General features: G+C 39.5%; 1 protein-coding gene across 3 annotated transcripts; it reads right to left on the minus strand.

The window, feature by feature from the left end:
• Window positions 1–2,998: 2,998 nt before the first annotated feature.
• On the minus strand, window positions 2,999–26,121 carry pip4k2ab (phosphatidylinositol-5-phosphate 4-kinase, type II, alpha b). 3 transcript variants are annotated; one of them, XM_053486544.1, is made up of 11 exons: window positions 25,916–26,121; window positions 13,982–14,079; window positions 13,062–13,158; window positions 11,784–11,936; window positions 9,442–9,588; window positions 9,310–9,348; window positions 7,473–7,571; window positions 5,535–5,648; window positions 5,070–5,322; window positions 4,831–4,934; window positions 2,999–3,697 (listed from the first exon to the last, which is right to left on the minus strand). In XM_053486544.1, the coding sequence occupies exons 1-11, from the start codon at window positions 26,057–26,059 to the stop codon at window positions 3,617–3,619; spliced, it is 1,329 nt and encodes a 442-aa protein (XP_053342519.1). In that variant the 5' UTR covers window positions 26,060–26,121; the 3' UTR covers window positions 2,999–3,616. The 3 variants fall into 3 exon arrangements, with proteins under 3 accessions (XP_053342519.1, XP_053342518.1, XP_053342520.1); XM_053486543.1 differs by having other exon boundaries at window positions 7,473–7,574; XM_053486545.1 differs by lacking the exon at window positions 7,473–7,571.
• Between the last annotated feature and the right edge of the window lies 1 nt (window position 26,122).

Genomic DNA, 26,122 nt, shown 5'->3' on the forward strand with positions numbered 1-26,122 from the left:
TCTAGACTTAAATACATGTACAGTACAAGCAGACATTCAGGTTGAGTAACGCATCATTTTATTAAGCGATGCTGATGGTCGAGTGTCTCAAAACATTGCACATACAACATGAAAAAAAAAACTGCACACAGTCATGACGGGATTAACAACAGCAATGACGATCAGGCAGACAGCTGGTCATGTCGTACTACAGATCTTTTACGTCGTTCTCTTAAAGGGTTCGTCTTTTTACCATTTCCTCTGTATGATGTCCAGACCACATAAAGCTTGCTCAAACCTCTTCTTCCACACTGGTTAGGATCAGCGACACAGACACAGGGTGCAAATGATCAATTTCCAGACAGTACTTTAGAAAAAAATAGCTGTGTCTATAGAGCAGTGTGAGTGTGGTTCAAACGTTAAGATATCAGGCGACAAAGTACGATTAAAAGTCCACGAGGAGGTCTGTAGCTTTCAGGATTAAAAAGGTCTGCCTTAAAAATTGAACAGCATGGCTTATAGTCTTTCACTTGTAGCTGAGAAACCAGACTTACTGACGGTACTACACATCCAAAAAGAAAGAAGAAATAAAAAGAGACAAAAAAGAAGAAGAAGACTTGCACTGTACTGTGAATACCTTCGAAAAATCTCTTTCAAAAAGCTGCACAAGAAACATCTCACTTCAATATCAAACACTGAGACGCAACTGCTGGGTTAAAACTCTGAAGTCAGACATTTAGCGACGTCTGGTCGTAAGATCGTAGATATTTTACACTAACGTATTTTATTTACACACATAGGAAAGAGCAAAAATGCCTCGGGATTCGCCCTAATCACCTGTCCCTTTGTAGAAAATAACATCTGTTTAAAACTGAACGAATAAAACTGACAATTTAAATACAAAATTAAACAATTCAGAGTAAATAATAAAAAAAAAGGCACACTCTCGCACAGTGTAAATCGATGACGTCGAGACGTACGGGAAGGGAAGGGGGTCCAGGTTCGTCTAAAGAGGGCTATTATGGAAAAAAGAAAACACACGGCTATAACTAGATCATTACATATTATTATCATCAGAGTTACAGGCTTGAAAAGAAAAACAGATGTAGAGTTTTAAGAAACATTTCCCTTTTTTCCCCTCTGTTTTTATAGTGCAGCTTGAAAATAGCAAAAGTCTAAACTATAATATCTTTCCCTATTGGAAGAACGTCCATTTAAAACTTTAAACCTGCAATAAATGCACTGCTGCTGCAAAAAAAAAAAGAAATGTAAAAATATAGGCGTAAAAAATTGTTAATCAAATTGGCAATAAAGCAACACGAACCTTTCTCCAAGAATACAAACTGATAATATAATTTCTAATCCTTCTATTATTTCATTTACTCTAACAGGAAAAATCTATCCTGAATGCTTTGCATATTAATCTGTATAAATAAATGAACAAATAATAATAATAATTTTCACCTAGATACATTAAGTCTATTTTTTTTATCTATCTTTACTTTGGTTAATGGTTTCCAACATGACCCACAATGCCATGCTCACATTAATATGCCGAAGCACTTTGCTTTATGAAGGATATATTAATAATATATTTGAACATCTAAACACGTGATAAATAGTTCAGTATAAACACAACAATACGCTTCAGGGTGGAGTTTTCCCTCTTAAGATCTCATTACAATCTCAGTACTATTGCATAACCCCCTCGAGTCGTGGTAAAATTGGCATCGTTTGCATAAACGTTTTGGTGCGTAAGAGAGATCAGCGGTTCCCCAATCCAGCGGTGAACAGTCACAAAGTTTTCTCTGCCTGATCTAAAAAAATTAAGACGTTTCAAAATTCGCTGTGCAGCTGGATCAGGCTTTAAACTGTGTGCAGCAGGAGTTGACAAACTGTGCTTTAGATCATGTGCAAACAACTGGAATAAGTTTTTTTTCTACTTATAGGCTTATCGATAATAAACTATCATTTTGCTTTTTATCTAAAGGGTACAAGTGCTTAGTAGAAGATTTAAAACAAACCCCTAATGGATTTATAATTTCAAAAGCAGTTATACCAAACTACAGGTACCGTAGACAGGGATTTTTAGAGATTGAAAGTAATTTGTGCTCTCAGTGAGGGATCCCAGACTAAAGGCCGCTTTCACACTTGTCCTGAAAAACGTTTAGTGCAACATGTCGCATGTGTTCTTATGGAACGTGGGATGCAGGGCGAATATAAGGAGTTTTGTAAAACATGCTGCCTAAAAAAACGTAACTAATAATAACCGTGTCTGTTTTGGGGGCGTTCACCAGTGTCACATATTGTGGCATCATGCCGCATGAATCACAGCTAAAAGTCTTGAAATCAGTTTTTCTTCCTTCCGCAAAAACAACCTCGTCACCGCTTGCCTTTCCGACGTTCCTGAATTCGAACCCAAATTGCTGCGTTCTTCAAATCATACAAACACTGTTAGGAGATTGTCAGGAAGTTTGCGAGAGTTCAGTACGGTGGTGGGTCGCGGTTCAAGAGCAATATTAGCCAGGCAAAATTTGACACAACTTCGTTTGTCGTGTGAGTTTTTGAAATGTAGGCGCCGACTAAAAATGCATCATAGAATTTTCTTAAGATCATTTGAGAGTGCTGGTTTCGAGGTGGGTTGTAATAAATCAATTAAACTAAATATATATATCTAAAGAGTCTAAATAGATATCAAATAGAGTTGAACAAAATCCACTAAAAACCACTAAAATCCAACCCTTCACACTAAACTACTAAATAGTATGTTCTAATAGATATCTACAGCTAAAATGGTTAAATCTAACTAAATGAAACTTTTAAATAATCTGCAATATTTTTATTTTAGCACATATAACTCTGCAAAAATAATCTACTAAACAATATACTCTATATACAATACAATACACTAATAGACACTACACTGTAGGTTAGGTTTATAACTTTTGTATTTAAGTCTCTATTATTAAGTAAAATATCGAAAGCAGTTCTCGTCAAGATAAATCCTTGACGAGTAGGTAAATCCTGACTGTTTTTGGAATGGTTCTTAGTGGAGTTCCAGGTGATTCTTAAATATCGCTCTAAATCTATTAGTTGCGTAGTTGATCAGGACATGTGATGTCACAATAACTGTCCAAAATCTCAATTCAAGACAACAGTTTTGAAATGTGGTTAAAGCCACCACATTCCAATCTAGCGTGCAAGCAAGGCGATACTAGCCAGGAGCGTTGCTATGGTTACAGAGTGGAAAAAGTGTGAAAGCAGCCTTGGTCTAAAACAATGCTTAACCCAGGCTCAAAAAATGTCTTTGTCTGATGTCTTCTTGCATTAAACAGAGACAGAATAAGAGAAAAAAAAAGCAGCTTTGAGGTTTCCACATAAACAAACACACAGTAACACCATTCAACATCCCGATCAACAATATCTAATACAGATAGATGTACTGCACAGTATAACATGTCCATCCATAGCCACAAACCTATTTATTCATGTATTTTAATAAAAAAAAAAACACACACACACAAAAACAACAACTGTAAACAGAATAGTTCGAGCATGTGTCAAAAGATCCCGTTTAAATCCTCTCAATGGGTCGGAGGCTTGAATTCAAGGTCCTGAGACTGACCTCAGGCAACGGTTAGGACAGAATGGTGGTGATGAAGTCGTAAAACCTTTTGGAATATTGCTCCGGATTGACCGTTGAGATTTCAGCTCCAGCCTGGAGCCAAGAGGGGAAAATGTTAGAGACAGAAAAAAAGGACTGTATTTGTTTTATCTGTTCAAAAAATATATTTCCTCCCAGCATTTTGCCAATTCCCACTCACCAGCCAGCTCTGCCCTGGTGTAAGCAGCTACCAGGAGGGTGAGGAGGGTAAATGTTAAGATGTGTTTCCTCTGAAGCACATGAATCGAGATATAGATGTTTTTTTTTCTTTCTGCTCAACAGTCTGTCCTGTCACTGTACTAAGTGGTGGAAGACAGGCTCTGTTAAGAGTCAGGGTCTCCTTAAGGCTTTCTTTGTGTCAAATGAGTTATAATAATGGAAATATAAACTGCATTGTGTATGAATGTTTATTGGGAAGGAGGAATGAAATACAGTATATGAATAATAGGAATGTAGCAATAAATGGAATGCAGTTATTGGAAAATAATCACTAACAGGATGCCGTGATGAAGTATAGGTCCTGTTGATTATTATATTATAAAGTGTTTTATTCCTCTCATACCACAGTGGTTTGCTAACATGTACAATTTAATGTATTAAAAAGGACAGGGCAAAGTCTTTTCCATTTATTGCTACATTTAAATATTCATACAGTATATTTGAATATATATGAATAATAGGAATTAAACTGCATAATGTATAAATTTCCATCGAGAAGTGAGGGTGTGTTTGTGTGAAATAATTATATGAGTCACAAGTTCCCAAAAAGGAAGTTTTGCCTCCGTTAAACTCTGTGAGAACAACTCGCTCTTCCACCTGTGTTTACTTCAGACTATCATCCACTTGGGCTCTGGATGAGGACTGGGTCTTGGATTATCTTCCATTTCACACAGTTTATCAGATCAGCGTCAGTGTAAACAGTTTAGTTGGAATCTAAAAAATCGGAATGACTTCGATCAGACTGTTCCGTGTAAACTACTATGTGAGTGACTGTCTTGCTGATTAGGGGTCTGAAAACACATCTGCATTTCTGTTCTGCCTGCTGTTGACTTTATTTCCTACGGACTAGGTCGACTTTCCATTAACAACTTCACAATTATTCAAAATATCCACTCACATTTTTAAGCTGATAATATAAAAAAACTACAACACAGTGAACATTTAGGTTATACTTCGTCAGTTCTTACCCCGTGCTTCACTGTCTTAGCTGCGTGAGCGGCTTTCTTCTTGGCGTCGTATGGTGTTAGGATGTCGATTATTGCCATAAAGTACACTTCTTTTTTCGGGGTGTCTAAGAGAAAATGTAAATAAATATATACATATAAAAACAGCTTGATCAGGATGCACTGAACAGCACATGATTGATGAACTGTCCATGTGCGTTGCGTTCGACTGCAGTAACACTCGGCTGTAGGAACACACTTACTCTCGTGACTGCGTATCGCGTAGACGTCCACGCTGGGATCGAACTCTCCTGGCCCGAGTGGCCTGTTGCTGTCGAGGGTGTTGCTGGGACTCTCGGGTGGCGACCCGGTCACTCCCCCGTCGCTCTCGGCTCCCTCCTCCTCTCCTCCTTCGTTCTCCTCGACCTCCTCCTCTGGCTGCTCCTGCTCCCCGCGCTCCACGTCATGGAGCCCAACTAGCAGGCTGTAGTCCATTAGCTTTAGCTGAGCTAGGAACTAGACACACACACACACACATTAAGCAGTGAGTGATCAAAACTGTAGAGAAATGAAGAAGGAAGAATAAGAGGATGCATGGTTGAGATTATTCTGTTCAACTTAAAGAAAAAAAATTAAATAAATACTGCACCAAAAGCAGCATAAAATATGAATCGATTAGCAGCGAAAATGATTACAATTCTAGTTTGGTTCGCAATCAAGTCACAAACCTCCACGTCATTCTTGAGCTTCTCCAGGAACATCTTCTTGTTCTCTTCATCTATACAGATCTTCTGTCCGTCGTTGATGAAGTCATTGTCTTTGTATGTTGGAAGTTCCTTAGTCTGGGGGGGAAAAAAAGTGGTATTACTCTTCAGAAAACTTTAAACAACTTCTGACTTAAGCGTAAGAGAGAGAGTTTGAGTTAGATTTATATGAGAAGTGTTCGAGTCAATCTGGGACATGTAATAAAAGGCATAAAACTGACTGACATTTACAGAAGACTTTTGAGTACACACACGGTATGGTGATGAGACTCTTAGCCGCAATAAAACATTTGCATGCCTGTACGTCCGTGAATGACGATCCTGGGTGAAGTGGCTCATGGCCTACTAGAGGAGTTCCTGGGACGCCAGTGCTGAAGCAGGCAGTCCGATTATTGAGAAAGCTTTCGGTTTTCTTGATGCTATACAGACACTAGTGAAACGCTGGGAAAAGTGCATTAGTGTCGCAGGGGATTATATTGAAAAATAAAGTGTTGTACTCTCATAACTGTCTTCTGATATTCTGCACAATCAAAAGTCCCGGCTTGACTTGAACATCCTTTGTATGTTACTCAGAAATTATTAAAAAAAAGAGCACAGTAGGGCCTAGAAATCCATGTTCTATGAATATGCAAATTGTAAACACACTCAAGCAAACACGGGGCCGTCCCTTTACTCACACACACACACACACACACACACACACACACACACACACACACACACACACATACACAGACCTACATTTGCATCCTGGAACAGCAAGGGCTTTTAGATTTTATGATGGAGTAGAATTTGCTATAACAACTTTCTCTGTGAAATGTTCTGTTTAAGAAAATGAATTAAGTGAATTAAGTTCCATACTGTCACTTTACACACGTTAGCATAAATCCGTGGGAAAGATTTCATCACGAAACAACAATCTTATGAACCTGCCGTCACTCGGCTTTATTATAATCTAAGTCTGAGGGCTAAGGCTCTTTAGCTTTAGGTAGTTTAGTCTGAGCACTGATTTTGTGCTTGCCAACACACACACACACACACACACACACACACACACACAAAAACACACACATTACCGTAAGACACCAATAAAAGTGCCATCCATAATGTTTCTTTTGTTTTATCCCCAGTTACAGAATATATGATGTTATGAATACATACAATTATGATTAACACAAACACAAAATAAACATGCATAAGACTGTAGAGAGCAAACGACACTTTTAAAAAACCCTTTGTTCTTACAGCAGATTTGAAATGAAGCATTAATTAGGAGACAGGGGACGAGAGGGAGTTTATAGATGTGTATATACAGCACATAAAGAACTCTATTTGAATACAGACACACTGGAATCTAAAATATTCTGGTATTTGTCTTCTTATATCTTTGCATAATAAACAAGAAAGAAATAAACGTTGTGGTTGTGCAGTTATAGAAAAATAATCATAAACAGGATGACGTGATGAAGTAAAGGACCTGTTGATTATTTTCCTGTAACAGCACGTCAATATTGTGGTTTATTCCTTCTATAACCACAGCAGTATTTTTTTTATGTATAAAAAAGGACACAAAGTCTTTTCTTTTTATTGCTGCATTAATGTGCTGTAAGTATTCCTTTAATTATGCTTTTAATTACTGACTCTCGCTTGATGATTCATTGCCTGTGCTCGAGGGAAGCTTTAATTATGTCCCCGTAAACACACTGCGTTGTGGTCGGACGTTCTCTTGGGTTTCCCCGCAGACAAACTCGCTGTGGACGAAGACATGAGGTTAGTTCTGGACATGGTTTTCGTTGCCTGCGCCCGAGTAACATCTTCCCCCAACACCCCCACCCCCACCTCTCAGGGCGTCCAATCAGGACAGAGCGTATGTGTGTGACGTCTTTGCGAGTGTGTCCTTACGTGTCTGATGGCGCAGTAAAAGCGTGTGGCGATCCGAATGGTTTGGAGTTTTTGGCTCATGCGCGATTTGGCCGGAGCCCCGTCTTCAGGTGGGCGTGGCTGCTGGAGAAGAGGGCGAGAGGGGCATGCAGCAGATCTATTTATACACAGTTAAGGCTGGTCGGCTTAAAAACAAGACGAGTCACTAAATAAAATTTGGTGTTTCAAAACGAAGAAGCGCAAAAAAACAGACGAATTACAGTATACACAGAGCACATGCATTTATAGGAGACATAAGTGTGTTATGCCACTGTTCTCACTGTTATGTTCAGAAAATGATGAGTCAAATGATTTTAAGAGTATATGATGACACATTTTCACAATTTTAGAGAAGCAGGTCATATTCATACTCGCGAAGGAGCACCGAGCTGTACAGTATACGCGGCTGGAAGTACATGCACAAAGAGGCAGAGAACAAAGATACATGCAAATTATTCACATGCCCACAGATATACATTATGCATGAGATGTTACAAAGCAGTCAGCTAACGCTGCTTGGATCCATAGTTGACCAAATTTAACAAAAATATATTATATGTATTTATCAGAATCTATAACGTTACCTTGTTATCGGCTAAAAAAAAAAAAAAAAAAAATAGAGTATCCATACAGTGTACTGTACTTCAAGCTCGAACAATAATCGGAGTGGTTATGTGTTTAAATATTTGTTGAAGCCAAACCTGGCAGGAACATTCAGTGTCGAAACGTTGTGCTGGTGTTCATTTGGCGTTACATTATGGACTGTGGAATAACGCTGGCATCAGGTTGTTGTTGAAAGTTAGAATGACCGCAGAACATTACAACACGAAGAGATGCATGACATGAGGTACACACGCTGCGTGCGGGAAGCTGTTGTGTCCGTCTCCAATCTCCGCTTGTAATTCTAGAGACTGTGGATAAGTTTGGATGGCGCAGTGGCGGCTCGAACAGATACGGCTTACTGATCGGAAGGTTGTTGAACCCTTGAGCGAGGCCCTTATCCCTACCTGCTCTAGTGGGCGCTGCGTGCTGGCTGACCCTGCTCTCTGACCCTGGCTTCCAGACTGGGATATGTGAGAAAAATAATAATTTAAGGTATGCGTGACAAACGAATGAATCTTGTTGTGCGAATGGATGGTAATCCATGAGGTTTGTATTGCTTGTCTTTGAGTCATTCTAACTTTCGAAAGCAACACTGACGTCGCTACAACTATATTACATCGCTCACCAAACATTAGGTTCCTACTGGGAAAGTCACGAGTATGAGCACAAACAAACCATAGAATAAAAATCATTATAGTAAAATTTTTTGCAAAGTGTATTATTATTGTTATCATTATTATTTACCTGTAAAATCTCCACTGCAGACTTGCTGCCATTTCAGTAACAGAATTAAACACTTACAACATTTCTTCGAATGCGTTCATGCGTTTAGGAAAGAACAACATGCCACTGTTGCACCGTAAACATCACACTTTCACAGTCGAGCAAAAAGGAGGGATAAAACAAAGGAACTCATTAAGGCACTCCACCGACATGGGGCACAAACTCAGTGCTGTTCAGGCGTTTCTTTTTTTTCGCTCTGTCATTATTCACGTTATTTATTTGGGAATTTTAACAAACAAATGTGAAAACATTCCAAACGAAACCGTCTCGGCTTTCTCACACCAGTAACAAACGTACATGCAATGTACTGAGCGTGCAAGTGCATGCTTATTTCAGGGCAGTCGACAAATCATTTTATATATTTGACATTCACTAAACATCAGGATTATTTCATGAAAAAAAATCTAATTAATCATAATGCAAATGATTTTACCTTTTCTTTGTCGCTAGCCTCTCTGGACACTGTGGATCCCTGAGAAATGGATTAAAGCCCAATATTGGTTATTTATCACAGATTTATACTGTAAACCTTTACAAATACATTAGTTTAATCCTCAACTCTAACCTTCAGGTCGTATTTTTTGTGCACAGGCAGACGAGGGCTGAACACGTTGCGCGTGACGAGCATGTACGTCTCGTCTCCGTCCACCGTGAGGCGGTACATGCCCAGGAACTGAGGCAGCAGTGTGTTGCCATGGCACTCCACTATATACTGCAAACAAAAACACACACACACACACACACACACACACACACACACATACAAATGAGGCTCCAGCTCGGCAGAGTTCACCGTAAGGGTGACTCAGCTGCTTCACAATGACAGCCTTGTTCCAATCATAGCTTCTACACACTTCCAGTTTCAGAAGATGGAGGTTTTCACACCATCGGAAATGATCATGTCTTTATTTCTGACAATATTTACGAGCCGGATCTTTTATTTCAGCTCTGAGAACATGCAGAACCAATGAACTGTAAAACTTCGTATGGTTTATGGGTTACCTTTAATTTTGTTAAAGCGTTATATCCACACAGCTCTGTGCAGTGCTGCTTGTCTGTAACCAAGTTTTACTTTAAAGCTTCTATGCCGTAATTTCCCTCGTTTCTGCAGTGCTACCATCAAGAGAATACACTGTAACATTAGCATATACACTACCAGTCAAAAGTTTGGACACCCCAAATCACAAAACACTGATTTGTATTTCTTTCTACACTGTAAAACAATGCTGAAGGTGTTGCGATGTATCTGCTTCTTCTGCTCTGTAAAGCTTCATAACGACTCTAATCTGAGGTGCTGGTTGTTAATTGGTGATTTCTGAGGCTGGTGACTCTAAATGAACTTCTCCTCTGCAGCAGAGCTCAGTTTTGGTCTTGCTTTCCTGGGAAGGTCTTCATGAGAGACAATTTCATCATGCAGCTTGATGGGTTTTTGCAAATGCACTCGACACAATACTGTTCTTGCAAAAACTGTTCCAGAACAGCTGACCTTTCTGTCTTAAAACAACAAGTGACTGTTATTGTTGTTACTTAATTCCCTTTTACAGTATTTCATAGTTTTGAAATCTAAGATATAGAAAAATCATTAAACCAACAAAAAAAAAGACACTTAATTGCAAGGTGTGTCCAAACTTTTGACTGGTACTATATCTACTGTATACACCTCACTACTAACAGGAAGGATTAAGGCTAACTTTTTTCTAGATAGAGGAGACAGGATGACACACCCCCGTGTCGCTGTGATTGACAGGGGAGAAAGGGTACGCCCCTTCCACTCATACAGCACGTCCCATTTTCTTTTTTTGCATACTTGGCTACGGCTGGCAATGGTACAGCAACGGTTCGAGCTCAGGATCTCAGGGGGCTTTTTTTTATTTGTGACACTCTTAAATGCATTCGTTCATTCGTTTTGTTACTATATCTCTGAGATGAAGTGAATGCATTCAGTTCTGTGAAAAAGTATCGATCTTGATTTTTTTTTGCGTATCCGTCGCACTTAAACGCTTTATCAAACTGCATCGATGACTGAACAGTGTGAATGCACATCAAGCAGGTTTTAAATGATGATTTCATTTATTAAGTCAAAAAGGTGCCCAAACATGCCTGACCCTATTTTGCCTTATGTGAAATGCGAAATCATAAATAATTAAAATTTTTTTGCTTTTTAAAAAGCTGGTCATTTGGTTGATAACGGATATTAAGGATTGATCTGCAGTCATACTGAGTGTTAGGAGGCTTTAAGCTTAATATAACAGGGGAGTTTAATTTAATACAGAGTCCACTTCCGTTATTGGAAGTTCGTGTATGAAACTGTAGGAAATTCAGTCCTGAATTATTGAGTGAATTTCCACAACCGGGCCTGATTACTGCCAGACCTGCTGAATCAAGAAACCACTTAAAGAGAGTCTGTCTGATGAAGTAAAGCATGCTAAACGATCCGAAAACTTTTTCACAAACAGCACTGTACATTTAATCTGGAGAATTTAAGGCATATAACTGGATTAGAAGGATCAGACCACACACGCATGGTACAACCCCAGCACAAAGTCCTCTACATACGAACATTCAAGTTACAAACTTTTGAAGATTTGAACATGGCTTCGTGCGGAAATCAGATCACACGTCCATTATGATGTACATTATCACGTGTGTGTAGCATGCATCCCAGGATGTCTGGAAGCGAGTGTAGAAGCAGCAGCAATAAAGCTGGTCCTGCTAAGAAACGCCGAGCAACAACGATGGAGACAACAGTGAAAATTTTTGAGAGGATGGATCGGGGTGAAAAAATGGCAGGCATCGCTCGTTCTGTTACTATATCTCTGAGAGTGTGGATAAGAGTGTCTGCCAATATGTACAGAAAGCTGAAAACAATCAGTATACACACAATATGATAATAAGACCACGTTTTACCTGATGATACTTCTTCAGGATGTTGTGCATCTCAGCCACATCTTCACTGGTGATGATCTTGATGACGTACTTCTTGTTATAGGAGGTGTGAAAGCGCGCACCGCTGCGGCCCTGGGCGTCGCTCGGGATCGGCGCGCTTCGTGTCAGAGAGTTCTGCATAAGGATAGGTGTGGTACATGTCACGCTGACGTCCATGGGCGTTAGAGAAAACATCGCTCTTCCTAACAATGATGACAGAAGGGGAAAAATCCAAAGCCCTGCTCTATCTGCTTCTGTTCGGTCTTCAGCTAAATGCGGTGTTATTTCCCTACCTACATAATCTCTATCAAATATTATATTAGACCAAAAATTCATAGGTTTATGATTTACAAATTACACCAAAGTAATTTGAATTTAAAATAAGCAATGTAAAAAATACATGTTGTATATATAAAAAAAGTTGTATAAATTATATATATTTTTTCATATACATGTATATTTATGTATATTGATTATTTTATAATAAAAATCTTCCATCAAATTTTCATCATAAACGAAATTTATTCATGTAAACATTTTTGTATTACATGACAAACCCCTGCAACATAAATGTGCAACAAAATAAACATTATATGAGAATTTTAGCGCATAACACCGGAATCTAATTAGCTGTTTCTGTTGTCCTTGTTACTGCTTAGAGGGAACAAAAGTAATTCGGATATTCATTTAAAACTCGAAAACCTGATCTCACCACACTTTGTCCAATTTCTGGCATAATAAGTACCGACTGCAGGTTCGATGTTTAGACAATCTGGGCTCGTCCTGATAAACCGAGACCTTACATTCCTTTATTTATTTATTTTTCTTAAAAGAAAAGAAAAACTCATTTTGAGGCAAGCGCTATATTTGTGTAAACAAGCTTGACCTTTCTTTCAGGATAAACTTTGACATTTCGCATCCTGATCGCAGTCGGCTGTTGCTTACCAATCTTACGCCTAATTTGTCCTTTTCTTTCCTACAGCAGTGTGATCTTTGCTGGTGTGTGTTGTTGTCATACTGTTTGCATTTACTTTATTGTTATATATAAATCTAAAAGGAATATTTCTGTGTGAGTAAAGTGAAGTGTGTCCTGTAGTATAGAAAGTGATGTAAAAGAACGCTGCATGAATTCAGTACAATAAATAGATTAATAATAATTCCACATCCCAGTACAATATATATAAACACAGTCAATTCACAGTTAATGAGATACAATGATTACATGAATGTTTTATTTATTATTTTTTTTAATTCAGGCACCTGATATTCCTGATCATCGATGGCAAATCTCTCCCTCAGATTTCGGAAGACAAGAGGACAGTACTCTTTGAACTTGAAATGGCTTGGCATATTCTCTCTTGTGAGAGAGAGAGAAAGAGAGAGAGAGAGAAAGAGAGAATGAGGTAGGAAGAAAAACAGAGAAAGGGTTAAAATGAGGAAGATAAACAGAGAGAGAGAGAGAAATGCAAGAAAGGAAAATGGAAAATAAGCACAGACAGGCAAACAGAAAGTGAAAAATATAACGGGGGACATGATTAAGAGGGAACAAAATAAGAAAAAGGAAAGAACAAAAGAAGGAGACAGAGAGGCGAAGACAGAGAGAAGACGAAAGACGGGGGAGATGGGAGATAGACAGAGAGACAAAGAAAGAGACAGAGAGGGAGAAAGAGAGACAGAGACATGCAGAGACAGATAATAAAAAAAAGGAAAGGATGAAGAAAAAAATGGAGAAAAGAGACAGACATGAAAGCAAGAACAAGAAAGAACATGAAAGGGAAAGATACATGATAGACAAAAGGTACAAGAGACAGAGAGGCAGCCAGAAAGAAAATAAGGAAAGAAGAGGGAAAGGATGGAGCGAGATGGAGGAAAGAGAAAGACGGAAAAATAAAGATGTTTTAAAAAGGAAAGATAAGAGTAGAGGGAAAAAAAGAGCGGAGAAGAAAAAAAAAAGTGGACGGGAAGAGAAGAGGAAAATAGATGGGAAGATATGAAAGGAGAGAAGGGATGAGAGAAGAGAGCAGGAGTGAGAAGAAGAGAAAAAGAGAGAAAACAGGAGAGCAGAAGAGAAGGGAAGATGTGATATTAGATCAAAAAAATTGCCTGATTAACTGAATAAAGTGTAAACATGAGAAGGAGCCAAACGGCTGCGACTCATCACACGCCGTTTCTGCTCGTACTTGTTGAACAGGTGATTGTCCACTTTGATCTTGGAGTTGGCTTTGAAGTCATCGGGCATCAGCATCACAGGGATCTGAATGTGACTAAGGTTGTTTATCTGCACACACACACACACACACACACACAGGAGAGAGCAGGAGAGAGCTCAGATACGCACTCATCAGTTTCACACAGGCAGTACGGAGCATCTGATCGAACTCCTATCATCACGTCAGCTCTCTGGAACAGGCCTGACCTCTAATTCACTGAGAACGCTGGTGCACCGATGGCCCATGGCCAAACACTACCTTTCTCCTGCACACACACACACACACACACTCAGATGTCCATCCTCTTTACTAGCGATATACGGCATATTCGTCAAGGCAGAGGCACTATTTCTATTTCAGTAGCCTGTCAGGGGGAATATTTTCTCTGCCCTTCCCTATGGAATCCTACCTGCTTTTTATGACACTTCCTCCATCATCTATACACAAACACACTCACTCACACACACACTCTATCAATATGACGCAGGAGGCTATTTCGGTGTACCTTCCTCTGTGTCTCCATCTGTCCTTGCTGCATTAGGGGGTATTGCCTGGTATCTGTTAGCAAACTCCGCCGTCAGTCTGTATAGCGTGTGTAAACGCTTCGTACAAGCTGCTGATGAACATCGCACAGACATTTGGACTTGGGTAAAAAAAAAAATGTAGCACAACCGAAGAAAAAAAAATATTTTGCTGTTTATACTTTCATGCTGGAACGAAGAAGCGAGCGATCTGTAAACTGTTATTCTGCTTCCCCCTTCACAGCCTGCTGCCAGAAAATGTGTCTCATGTAGCAGGCTAAACAGTCTGGAAAGAGACAGGGAGAGACAGAAAGAGAGAGACAGAGAGAGCATGAAAGATTTCTCTCTGCCAGCACGGGCCAACGAGTTCATTCCATTTCATCGTAGAGGAATGGCACACTGTACACGTTATTTCTAAAAAAAAAAGTATATAAATATATATATTTGTTAAATGTGCCAGTGTGTCACAGCCTGTGGGCGAGTCAGCGAAAGTGACGTTTCCAGCTGTACCCACCTGAAAGCACAACGCAGCAGTCTCCTAAAAATATCTGCTCCATTTTCACAGAAACAGCATTTTGTCCTGCAGCGAGCTCCGTCTACAATGATGACATCATAATATCGATTGTATGTCACTATAAAAATCTATCCACCTATACTCCCGCATTTAAACATTTTTTACTAGACCACCAAGGACCGGCCGATACGAGATTTCGCGATACCTTGTTGTCGATTCAAATTGTACAGCTCGTCCCCAACTTACGAACAATCGAGTTTTTTTACGCAGATACGATTTACGCAGATACGAGCGGACCGCGGTTTTACCTCTGGTTCAATCATAGAAGTTGCTCATGTATATTGTACCAAAAATAGACGCTGCAGGGCACCAAAAAACAATATCTACAATTATATACCACATTTTCAGTGTGTAAGTGAATGTATAAAATGTCTAAAATCCGGTATATTGTATGTGTTTGCGTGTGCGGGAGAAATTAGTCAACCTTATCGGTTTCAATGAATCAGTCCGGGAGCACGATGATAGAAAATGTCTGTCCTGTAAAGTTGTCCTGATATGAGTTCACAGTCCAGTACAGCACAGTCCAGGAAAACAGTGCCGTGATTTAACGGCGTAGAGACAACACTGTTACATTTCACGTGCGAGATTTATTTCCTTAGGCGCGATTACGTTTTTGTCCACATGTGGAAACGGGACAGATTTGGTCAAGTAGATTGACATGCTTTACCTCATATATTCGTGTCAAAGGCGTATAAGACTCTCTTTGTCAGACTTAAGTAAAACCTTAAGTGAAATTTGACGAATTTGACCTGAAAAGGAAACCTGTTCGTAAATTGGGGACTACCTGTATCGCGATTCTGCATGTGAATTATTTAATTTTATTAAGATCCTTAATCCTAAGTTTTTTTTAGATACTAAACACACAGGATGCTGTGCTGCCTGACAGTGTGTGAACAGTTCAGAATGCGCCACCTATAGGATGATAGAGCAACAGCAACAGTTTTGGAGACAGTGTGGTGATACATAAATTGCCACAAAAAAGAATCACAAATCGATTTCCCCCCATCGCTATCATTATTATTATTATAATCATTATTATTATTCACTCATTTATCTTCTATATCGCTTATCCTATAACATGGACATAAGGGGGCCTTGGGGGTCACCCAGGAACGAAAGGTCTTCATGAGAGCCGGTTTCATCATGGTGTTTGTGTCAACGCACTCGACACAATTCTGTTCTTGCAAGAACTGTTCCAGAAGGCCGACGTCCATGTCTTAAAATAATAAATGACTGTTGTTGTTACTTAATTACCTAATTCCATGTGTGTTATTTCATAGTTTTAAAATCCCCAGCTCATTCTCAGTCTTTTGTTATGTTTAAGTATTGTTGTAGAATGTCGAAAATAATTCACTTAACAAAAACAGAAATCCGAAAGTGATTCCAAACTTTTGAACGGTAGGTATACTTCCCTCTAATTATTTGGTTATGTGGAGTTTAACACGTACAGCAATTTTAATTACTGCCCTGATGGATTTTTCCACCATTCTAAACAACATTTTTTTCCTATACATTTTCTTTAATCCTCACAAAATTTGAACCACAGCATTGTGGGTCTAATCTGAACAAAAGCTCATTCTCAGTCTTTTGATATGTTTGACGGTTCATTTGTAACATGCGAACAAATTTATCAGCGTGGTCGGCCAACAGGGAGTGAGGCTGAAAGTAATCTATTCAAAGGGAAAGTGCTTGCTTCCCCCCCATTTCCTATTCTTATTAATGATAGCAAAAGCTCTACCTTCAATTATCATTAAAAAATAATTTATCACGGTCAAGCTCAAAGAAATGAGTGTGATGCGTCATGAGCATTAGCATGCAGTCCAACGCCTCGCACTGTCCTGCACAAACAGCCCTACAGCTCACACGCCGCGCTCCTCTGAGACAGCACCGTCTGTCCACTCGGCCAGTAGCTCAGTAAATGTTTTTAAAGATGTAAAAATATTTTTGTGTTATAAAAAATAATGTCATATAGATGAAGAAAGAAACGGTGCTCGAGCTGTATTGTTTCTAATCATCATGTGTGATGTGTGTGGAATTATCTCAGTGGGTGGTAAAACTGCCTACTATCAAAATTCAGTACGGTACAAGAAAAAAAAAATAATAATAGTGTAAATAAAACACAGGAACACTTGGTGTGAAACAAGAAGTGGGCATGTTTAATTATTTTTTAGAGTGGATTATTATTATTATGTTGTGTAATGGCTCTGATCCTCCTGATGGTTATTCTGGCTTACAGGGCTTTCAAACGTGTGTGCATGCGTTGGTGCATGTGTGTGTGTGTGTGTTTTGTGTAAGTCTTGCTCAGATTTGCATGTAATCTTATGGGAATTGGTTGCACGGATCACAGCTGAGCTCCTAATTCTCTTGGTCAATCGATTCGGGGACAAATGAGTAAAACATAAATAAATAAATAAAATAAAGATTAGAAGATAAAGAAGAGAAAAGGAGTCTTTCATTAAAAGTTCTGTTCACATTGAGGTGCACCAATCCCGAATTCTTATCTTAACGTGGCACGGATCAGATTTTTTTAGGGCACGATCTTCAGATCGGAATTTATTTCCTCGTATTGCACTGATGTCATCAGGCAGCACCGTTAGCACGGGGATTTCATGGCAGCGTTAGCAACAGCTGCTAAAACAGCTAAAGCGAGGCGTCTGTCCTCCTGGATCTCCAGGCTCCGTACTGCAAAAGTTTCATTAAATTATGTTCAGCCAGTTTTGTGTGACATAATCTGGACAGACAGACTGTATTCAGGTTCTCCGATGTATGAAACGTTAAGATGTCACTGAAACAGCGAGTTCAGTGGTTCATTAGATGCATTCTCCACAGTTAATAAATAATAATATCTAATAATCTCAGATCATGATTATAATTCCTGCCATAATCTTGCAACCCCCACTCTCTAATCATGATTATTCCATTATTTTTCCTTTATTTTGTTGCTTCTTCTCTGCAGAAAGATGATGATTTGACAAAATGTGACAGGAGTGCCTTCTTGTGAACTGGCTAATACGATTTTGACTAGCCGCCATATCATCTTTGGGATACGAGTTCCTCCTGTTCATCTAATCGGATTCCATTTTATACTCCCTTATGCAATCGTGGCAATAAAAACCCTCCTCTGCGTCCATCTAGGAATGATAGAGTGAGAGCATCGTTAGAGATGGAAGGGAGGAATTGAAGTTAAAAAATAAATAAACAAATAATAATACAAAAAAGTGCCAGAATAGAAAAGATGTGAACAGAATGAAGGAAGCAAAAGGAAAGGGTGCTGATCAAGGAGGAAGCTGGCTAATGGAGTAATTAATACCCACACCAGAGGCGAAGCAGCGAGGCATTAATCAGAACCAAAACACGGCACTGATCAAGCAGTGCGGAAAAGACTGTAATTACAACACAGCCTCAACAGCAGGTTATAAAACCGCTGCCTCTCGTCGGGACGAGATTCGGGCGTCGGTCTCACTCCCGGCTCCCGTTAGATTGCCTCTGTGTCCGGAAAATGTAATTACCAAAGCATCCTAAACACACTGCCTGCTGATGAGTGAGGCAGAGATTTATGTCCTCGGCTCTGAGAGGCAGAAGCGGAGTGAAAGCGGTAGTTATGGCTCAGAGTCTCCGGGGTCAGAGAGAGAGAGAATTAGTCAGACATTTCTCTTGGCCGACTCTCCTCCAGGCGCTCTGCATATGCCAGGCTGCTGTATTTTATTTTTTTTCTTAACAGACAGAGAGACTGGAAAAAAAAAACTGACTCATGAAGGCCAGAGCTGAGCACTCTGAAGCTCGGAGATGAGTTTGGACGTGGGTTTGAAAGGCTTGTGAAGTGGATGCGAGTCGTCTGCGCGTGGTGTGCCTACACTCATGTCATCTCTGCTTGCGTTTTGTTCACAGGATACTCGGTGGCACTTATTGACATTGCGCCGGCCGAGTGCTTACCGTCTGCGCAGTTGAGAAAATTGTCTTTCTCAGGCAGAATCTTTCGAGCTGCGGCCGTGTTGATGCTTTTGTTATGGATACAAGACGGGAACAGTAATGCAGAACAAGTCACTTGGGGCCATTATGTTAGTAAAAGGATATTACAGGGAGAAAAAAATGTGCTTAATGGCTCCTCTGGCTGAGCGCTTTTGCAGCGGGTGGGACATACCGGTGGGACATGCTGGTGGGATGCGGTGTCAGATTCCGTCTGTGATGTGCGCTATTGTCGGATGGACGGGATCGTATGGATCGCTGCGGCTATTTGGGTTTTTTGGTTTCGTCTCTTAAAGGGTACCTCTATATCGTCTATCATGTTTAATCAGTAATAATAATATCAATAAAACAGAGCTGAAGTAATTTAAAATCATTGTGGCCTCGAACCTCCAGGGTCGAGGGTTTGATTCGATTTCCGACCCTTTCCAGTTTCCACATTGGACATCTTCAGACTTTAGACCCTATATAGGATAAAGCAGTATAGAAAATGAACGAATGAAGGTTTCCGTATGTGACATGCACATGACGTCATGTCTGCTCTTTACATCAGGAAGTGGTTAGGTTTATGTAACTAACTGCTTCTTTACTTCATAAATCTTTACCAAAATGTTTAAAAAAAACCAATAATTTAGAGCAACGATAACTGAGCACAGAGGTGTGTGTGTCTATGCAGCAGTTACATTTTGATCAGGGTTAATAGTTACACAAACGACAACTTGATGTTAACGATCCGTCAGCTTGATTGACAGCTCAACCCGGCCAATCACAGCACAGCATGAGAAGACGCTCAGCACAAGGTACGCAAATCTGCCGCGATGTTAGTAACTTACAGTCGCTGCCTGGATATCAGCTCACGTGTACGTATCGCTCCTTATCATAACCTGAGGATCACGTCCGGCATATCGAGTTATCCGCTGCTTAAACTGTTCTCTGGGAATATCATCTAAACTAGTGCAATAAGCGCTGCTCTCCATCTCATTGATTTAGTTCCTCTCTTCCCGCCCTCCAGAGGGATGTCCTGCGTCATCATCGTCACGTGATAGCAAACGACCTATTAAATATTTTTTACCGTCGATATTTATCACTCAGAGAGAGAAGGTTTAAGGGAAGAATAAAATCTCTGGAACGACTACACTGATCTGACAGACTGAAAAGCATTTAAATTCATATTTAAAAAAAAGTCAATGGTGGGGCGTTTGGTTTAATGTTTATGTATTATGAAGAGCTATGAAACCATGACAGTATAACCAGAACATCTCTAATTGAAACAGGCAGAAGGAGATGTATTATTAAGGAATGCTAAGACACGTTTCAGGCAGCCAGACATCATCTCGCTCGACAATTAGAAAGACGATGGATAGCAATCGAGCAGACTTTAGACTTTAATGTTTCTTGTCCTTTATTTAACCCGTAAGCAGGTATAATGGGTGAACCTGCGATATAACAGGATGATACTGCAATGCGTACGGTCAGCGCTTGACTGATGTCTACTGTCCTACACACAACAATGAAAGATTCACAAACTCCCCAAGATAAACCCAGAGAGATTCCATAGTTCTCACAGTCACATCAATCACCATCATGTGACCTTGCTGGCTTGCTTTTGTTGTTTAGTGCACCTAACGGCAGGTCTGGGAGAGGTGTGCGGCCAGGTTGGTGGCACGCTTTTATATTTCAAAGCTGCTGCTAGATTAAATGCTTGGAAGACCTACAGTACAGTAAAAGTGCTCAGGAGTGAAGGTGGGGACGAGCAGGAGGTCTTTTAATTTGCTGTGGTTACTTCGCTGTGTATAATAGTTACTTTAAAATGTAGCATGTACACCAAAACCGATCATCTGTATTAATTTTGTATATTTGCTATCTTAATGTTTAATGCTAAGTTAATAAATCATATACAAACAGTTATGAGGTGCAAATTCTTCAGTGATATGGCTTCCCAGGAAAAATGGTGCTGGCTCAGGAATGAAACTGAAATAATAATGAGGCGATCTTTAAAATGAAAACTACTCCTGAAATTGCACGCAGCAATTAATTGCTCCTTTATTCTGAAATAAATCAACTAAAAGAAATTACTTCTCTGATTTTTTACAGTTAAAAACTGTACTTTAATAAAGACAGGTCATTTGAGACTTAAACGTGATTACTGTACATTAATCAGGCTTTAATGATGTACTGTACACTCCCTATGGAAGAGCATAACGGGGACTGAAGGAGCGCTGTCTCTGCTCTGTGTCGGGGAAATCTGGGCTGCAGAGAACCAGACGGTATTAACCACTAATTGTTATTTGATTAACCTCCGGGAAAGATTTATTTTGGATAAGCCAGCTGAATGAGACACTTGTTATATTGATTATTGCATTAGATTCATTAGAAATAATCTTCAGCTGGTCTTAAAGCAGTATAAATGAAACCAGAGGCTTTTCATTCTGCTGTGTTTACTGCTACAGGATAACGGCAAGAAGTGTGACACGTTAAAGGAGCGGTCAGATGTTTTAGTAGACCGGTGTGCTGTCTGGTCTCCATCACCTCAATCCTGATATGAGAAGAGGATGAACTAACTAGGTACTTGATTAACGTTCTTGTTCTGATTGGTTGGATGATGGTGGACTACGACGACTGGAGTTTCTCTGATTTAAATCTATCTGACTTTTAATCTTAATAAATGTGCTTCATTTTTTATACAAACATGGTTTATTATTTAACATAGACGTGCTTAACAAGCACTAAACAACAACAACAATAATAATAATAGCCAGATTTTAGCTTACGGTTATACATTATTAATGTTGGAATGTATTTCTGTAACTGATGACACAAAGTATTAAGTAAAGAATAAGACAATGGCGTAATTGGAAATTATTCTAATTTGTAACTAATTAACTGATGAAATAAAAGTAAAGTGTAACCTTGGAAAACAGAAGTGGAAAGCGGCCCCATATTCCAAAACACTTGTAAACCAAATCAAATTTTCCTATAAGAAATAATGGAAACTCAAATTATTTGTTCCACAGCATAAAATAAATACATACAAATAATTAACACAAAATATTAAGTAAAAATAAACAAATTAACTTTCACTTTGCCTTTATAAAAAAAGAAAAAATTAATCCCAACAGATAAGTGTTTCCGGTTGTGCGTGAAGGGGCAATGTATGTGTGTGCAAATCTAAAAGCTCCCCCCTCACCCTTCTCGTCTTACACAGTTACCCTTCCTCCACTCTTTTCAAACACGCGCACACAAAACAGAAACACTGATTTATTGTAAAAATAAACAAGGAATCTTTCTACCGACACTCGATTGATACTAACGGAATCACTGCTGAAAAGTGTGTGTGTGTCTGTGAAGGCGAAAGTAAGAGGGGTTTGAACAAGAAGCGCATGCGTGATACATGATACTCGGTACTCGCAAACCAAGACTTGTTAGTTTTTTAAGTCCAAATTTATTACAAATCTTTGCTCGTCTTGCGGAACACTCGCAAACCATGTTACTCGCAACATGAGGTTTCACTGTATGAGATACTATATTAATTATAAACCTATAGGAACTATTAACACCTTCTGACTAATCAGATTGAAGAACTTAACAGCGCCCTGGTAAACAGTCGACCCCCACATAGTCGCAGATCAGAGTTTGTGAAGTTTTTCCTTAGAACCTAACTAATAATTGTTCGCGGAAACCACAGCAATTTCAAGAAAACTGCAAATATCCTCCCCAATTTCTTTATGCCTTTTTTTCGTGGGAATATATAATTTTTTATGCATTTTAACTCTAAACTATTAAGAGCAATATACTTTACAAATTTTGTAATATACACAGTAATATAAATATTAATGATAATATAAAATATAATACTGTATAAAAGTTTTAGTACTGTGGACAAAACACAAAGCAACTGCATATAAAAAGTGCAACTTGGGATAATGAATTATTACTGTATTTAGCCTACAGTACCAAAGAACATGTGCTTGTATGAATTACAGTACATATGGGAGTAACATCGGTATTTTACATTCTAGTACTGCGGGAAACAGTTATAAAAACGTTCCTGCTCTCTCTGTCTATTTTAAAGTGCACAGGATAGACATTTCATTTTCAACAGCCTTTAAAACCATACGCTGTTTAACATTATTACATGAGAGGCACGGACAGCACTTGCTGATTTTGTAAATTTTAATAACACTTCTTAACCATTAGAGAGTTGTTTCTGTTACTGAGAGCTTCAGATGCACTCCAGGCAAAGCTACATTTGTGAAAACCTTTATAGCTCAGGTAAAGGAGATGCGCCACATCTGCGCAGGCCTCATAATACTGTCTGGCTACAAAGCGTCCTGAAAGGCATTTCATTTTAGGATTAACATGACGCTCTGAAAAGAAGTCCCGAGAGCCCAATTATTGGTTTGTGGGACCACTGGGAAATAGTCCTCTCCTCGATGAGACACGGGTAATGCCAGGAATAAAATAATTCCACTGCAGGGACCATAAAATGATCATTTCTTACAGTGTGTGTGGAGCGTCCTGATCTTACACAGACATGCAGATGTGAGGTACATCATGTCTGTCCTAAAAGATTTTCAGGACGATCGACCTGTTGTGGCATGTGGTGGTGGGGTACTGGGTGTGTTTAAGGCAGTATGACTTGTCTCTGTCTATCTCTCTCTGTCTCTCTCCCTTCTTTTCTCCAAAAATTGCAGCCTATTATTTTACTGAAAATATTCCTAAATGTTAAATAATCATCTTTATTTTTCTTTTTACTTTGTTAAACAACACGTTTTTAAAAATCCATGATATCGGATTACATGCAGTGTCCGATGTCCAAGATGTATAAGGCGTTAACTGTACTAATGTTAATGTATAAAATTTAAAAAAATCAATAATTTTAACAAATTGTTTATGGTACATGCTACTGCTAGATGTTACTAGTGCTTGAGCCTATCCCAGGGGACTTTGGGCAGAAGGCGCCAATCCATTGCAGGGCGCACACACGGGCAAGTTGGTAAACTCCAATGAGCATAATCTACGTGTCTTTGATTGCTGGGGTAACCGGAGTACCCTTAGAAGCACGGGGAGAACATGCAAATTTGCAAACATATTATTTGCAGCAAAAGTGCACATTATGCTTCTAACCATATTTCAAAACTTATAATAAAATATATGGAAAAAATTAAATAAACTAGTTCAAAGAATTTTTTATAGGTACAGTATGATTAAAACAGAAGCCCCAAGTTGCAGTGAAGCTGAAATACTGCCATACCACGGACTCACTATCGCCTCTCCCTGCTGCAATGTTTGACAAGTGTAGGCAGTTAGACAGTGTGTTTTTTCTTCGCCTAGTCTATACTTTGTCAGCAGAGGGCACAGTCACCTTTTTATTGCATATTATTTCATCATGTCCTCAGCCGACATAGTATGGAATATGCAAAAAAAAAAAAAAAAACACTTGTCTAACATAAGTGAGACCACAATACACATTGTGAAACCAAACGGTATATCCTTTGGCATTTTTGCATTGTGATATGACAAATTCTGATACATTTTCCCATCCCCATGTCCTACTTTTACTAGGGTTGCAGATTGTGCTAGATGAACTGAAAATCAACACGTTTTTTCCTCAGCTGAAGTGTTGCTAGCGGCACAATCGCAACAATCGAGTTTTGTGAAAGAAATTAACGAAGCATGAACAGTTTAAACACGCACTGGAAACATAAGTGTGCAATATTGCTTAACTGCAAGAGCGCCTTCTTGTGGCAAACAATTTAACACAAAACTGAACAAACATTATGCAAAGAAATATTATGTAAAACAAACATTTTGGTTAATATATTTTTCATCTGTTTAACTCATAGCCGCAATTAATTAAGTAGGGATTAATCGTTAACATCCTTCACTTTAACAGTCCCAAAAAAGCATTTTATTTGTCTTATTTTAGCCATTAGCGGAAATGTGAAAATGCGATTCAGTGATTAATTTTAAAACTGTATATGCGGCGATAACATGTTTGATGTTAACATTATTATGACTACTGTTGTGTTTCCTGTTTTTCGGATTTCCATCGTCAATGTTTGTCTTCTTCTGAAGCGTGTCACAGGCGTTTCTTGTGGGCCTTAACAGTAGGTAGCATCATTAACTTTTTATGTCATACAGTTATTATTATTATACTGTACACAGCCTATAACCCTCCATAGGCAGCATTGTCTAATGCGAAAAACGGGTACGTCAGGCCGAGTTCACCCCAGATCAGACTGTGATGCTTGTACAGCGACAGCGCATACGACAGGCAGAAGTAAGGGCTGCCACACACACCTGCACTGGATCTGCACTGCGGGTAACCTTTTAAGACAGCGGTTGTTCCTTACAGTGAAGAAGCTGGGGTCAAAGCACGGGGTCAGCAGATAGGACTCAATGGGGCCAAACCACTAACCTTATGGTCAGTGACTGAGTACCAGACAGCCTTAACCATTTGAGCCCCTTGCTGATGCTGTTGTGTCTTTCGGCTGCTCCCAATGAGGAGTCGTCACAGTGAGCGGACCATCCAATCCGCACACAACTCGGCACAGACTTTACACCAGATTGGATCCGGGCTTGGCACCGGCCCTGCTGAGCCACCAATGCCCCCTCTTGTCATATATCTTGTCGTAAATCTGTTTTTCTGTCCTTCTGGTAAACTCATCCTGCCCGAATCCTACTACCTCACCGTGCTGACCTGAGGTCTGAGGTCGCCATGTTCTCAACCATGAATGACTCCTAGACCCTTGTGGAGTTAAAAACAAGCAATAAAAGACGTTTCGAGGCATGCCCTAGGTGTGGACATGGGGTTGGTCCACAGGTGTGAGCGTTCAGGCTTACCGAGTGGTTGACTCCCCACATCAGGACGCTGAGAAGAGGGTCGCTGGAGCGGAAAAGCTTCTTCTTCTGCGGCATGAAGTGCTTTTTCTTGGTTTTGGTTTTGCTGGCGATGGCGGAGGCGAGACTGGCAGCTCCAGATGCCATGTTTAGTTTATTTTTGTTATTATTATTATGATTTCAAAAAGGACACCAGGAACCTGGATGGAT

This window comes from Clarias gariepinus, chromosome 25 (assembly GCF_024256425.1).
Source record: "Clarias gariepinus isolate MV-2021 ecotype Netherlands chromosome 25, CGAR_prim_01v2, whole genome shotgun sequence".
In the NCBI taxonomy this organism is placed as follows: domain Eukaryota; kingdom Metazoa; phylum Chordata; class Actinopteri; order Siluriformes; family Clariidae; genus Clarias; species Clarias gariepinus.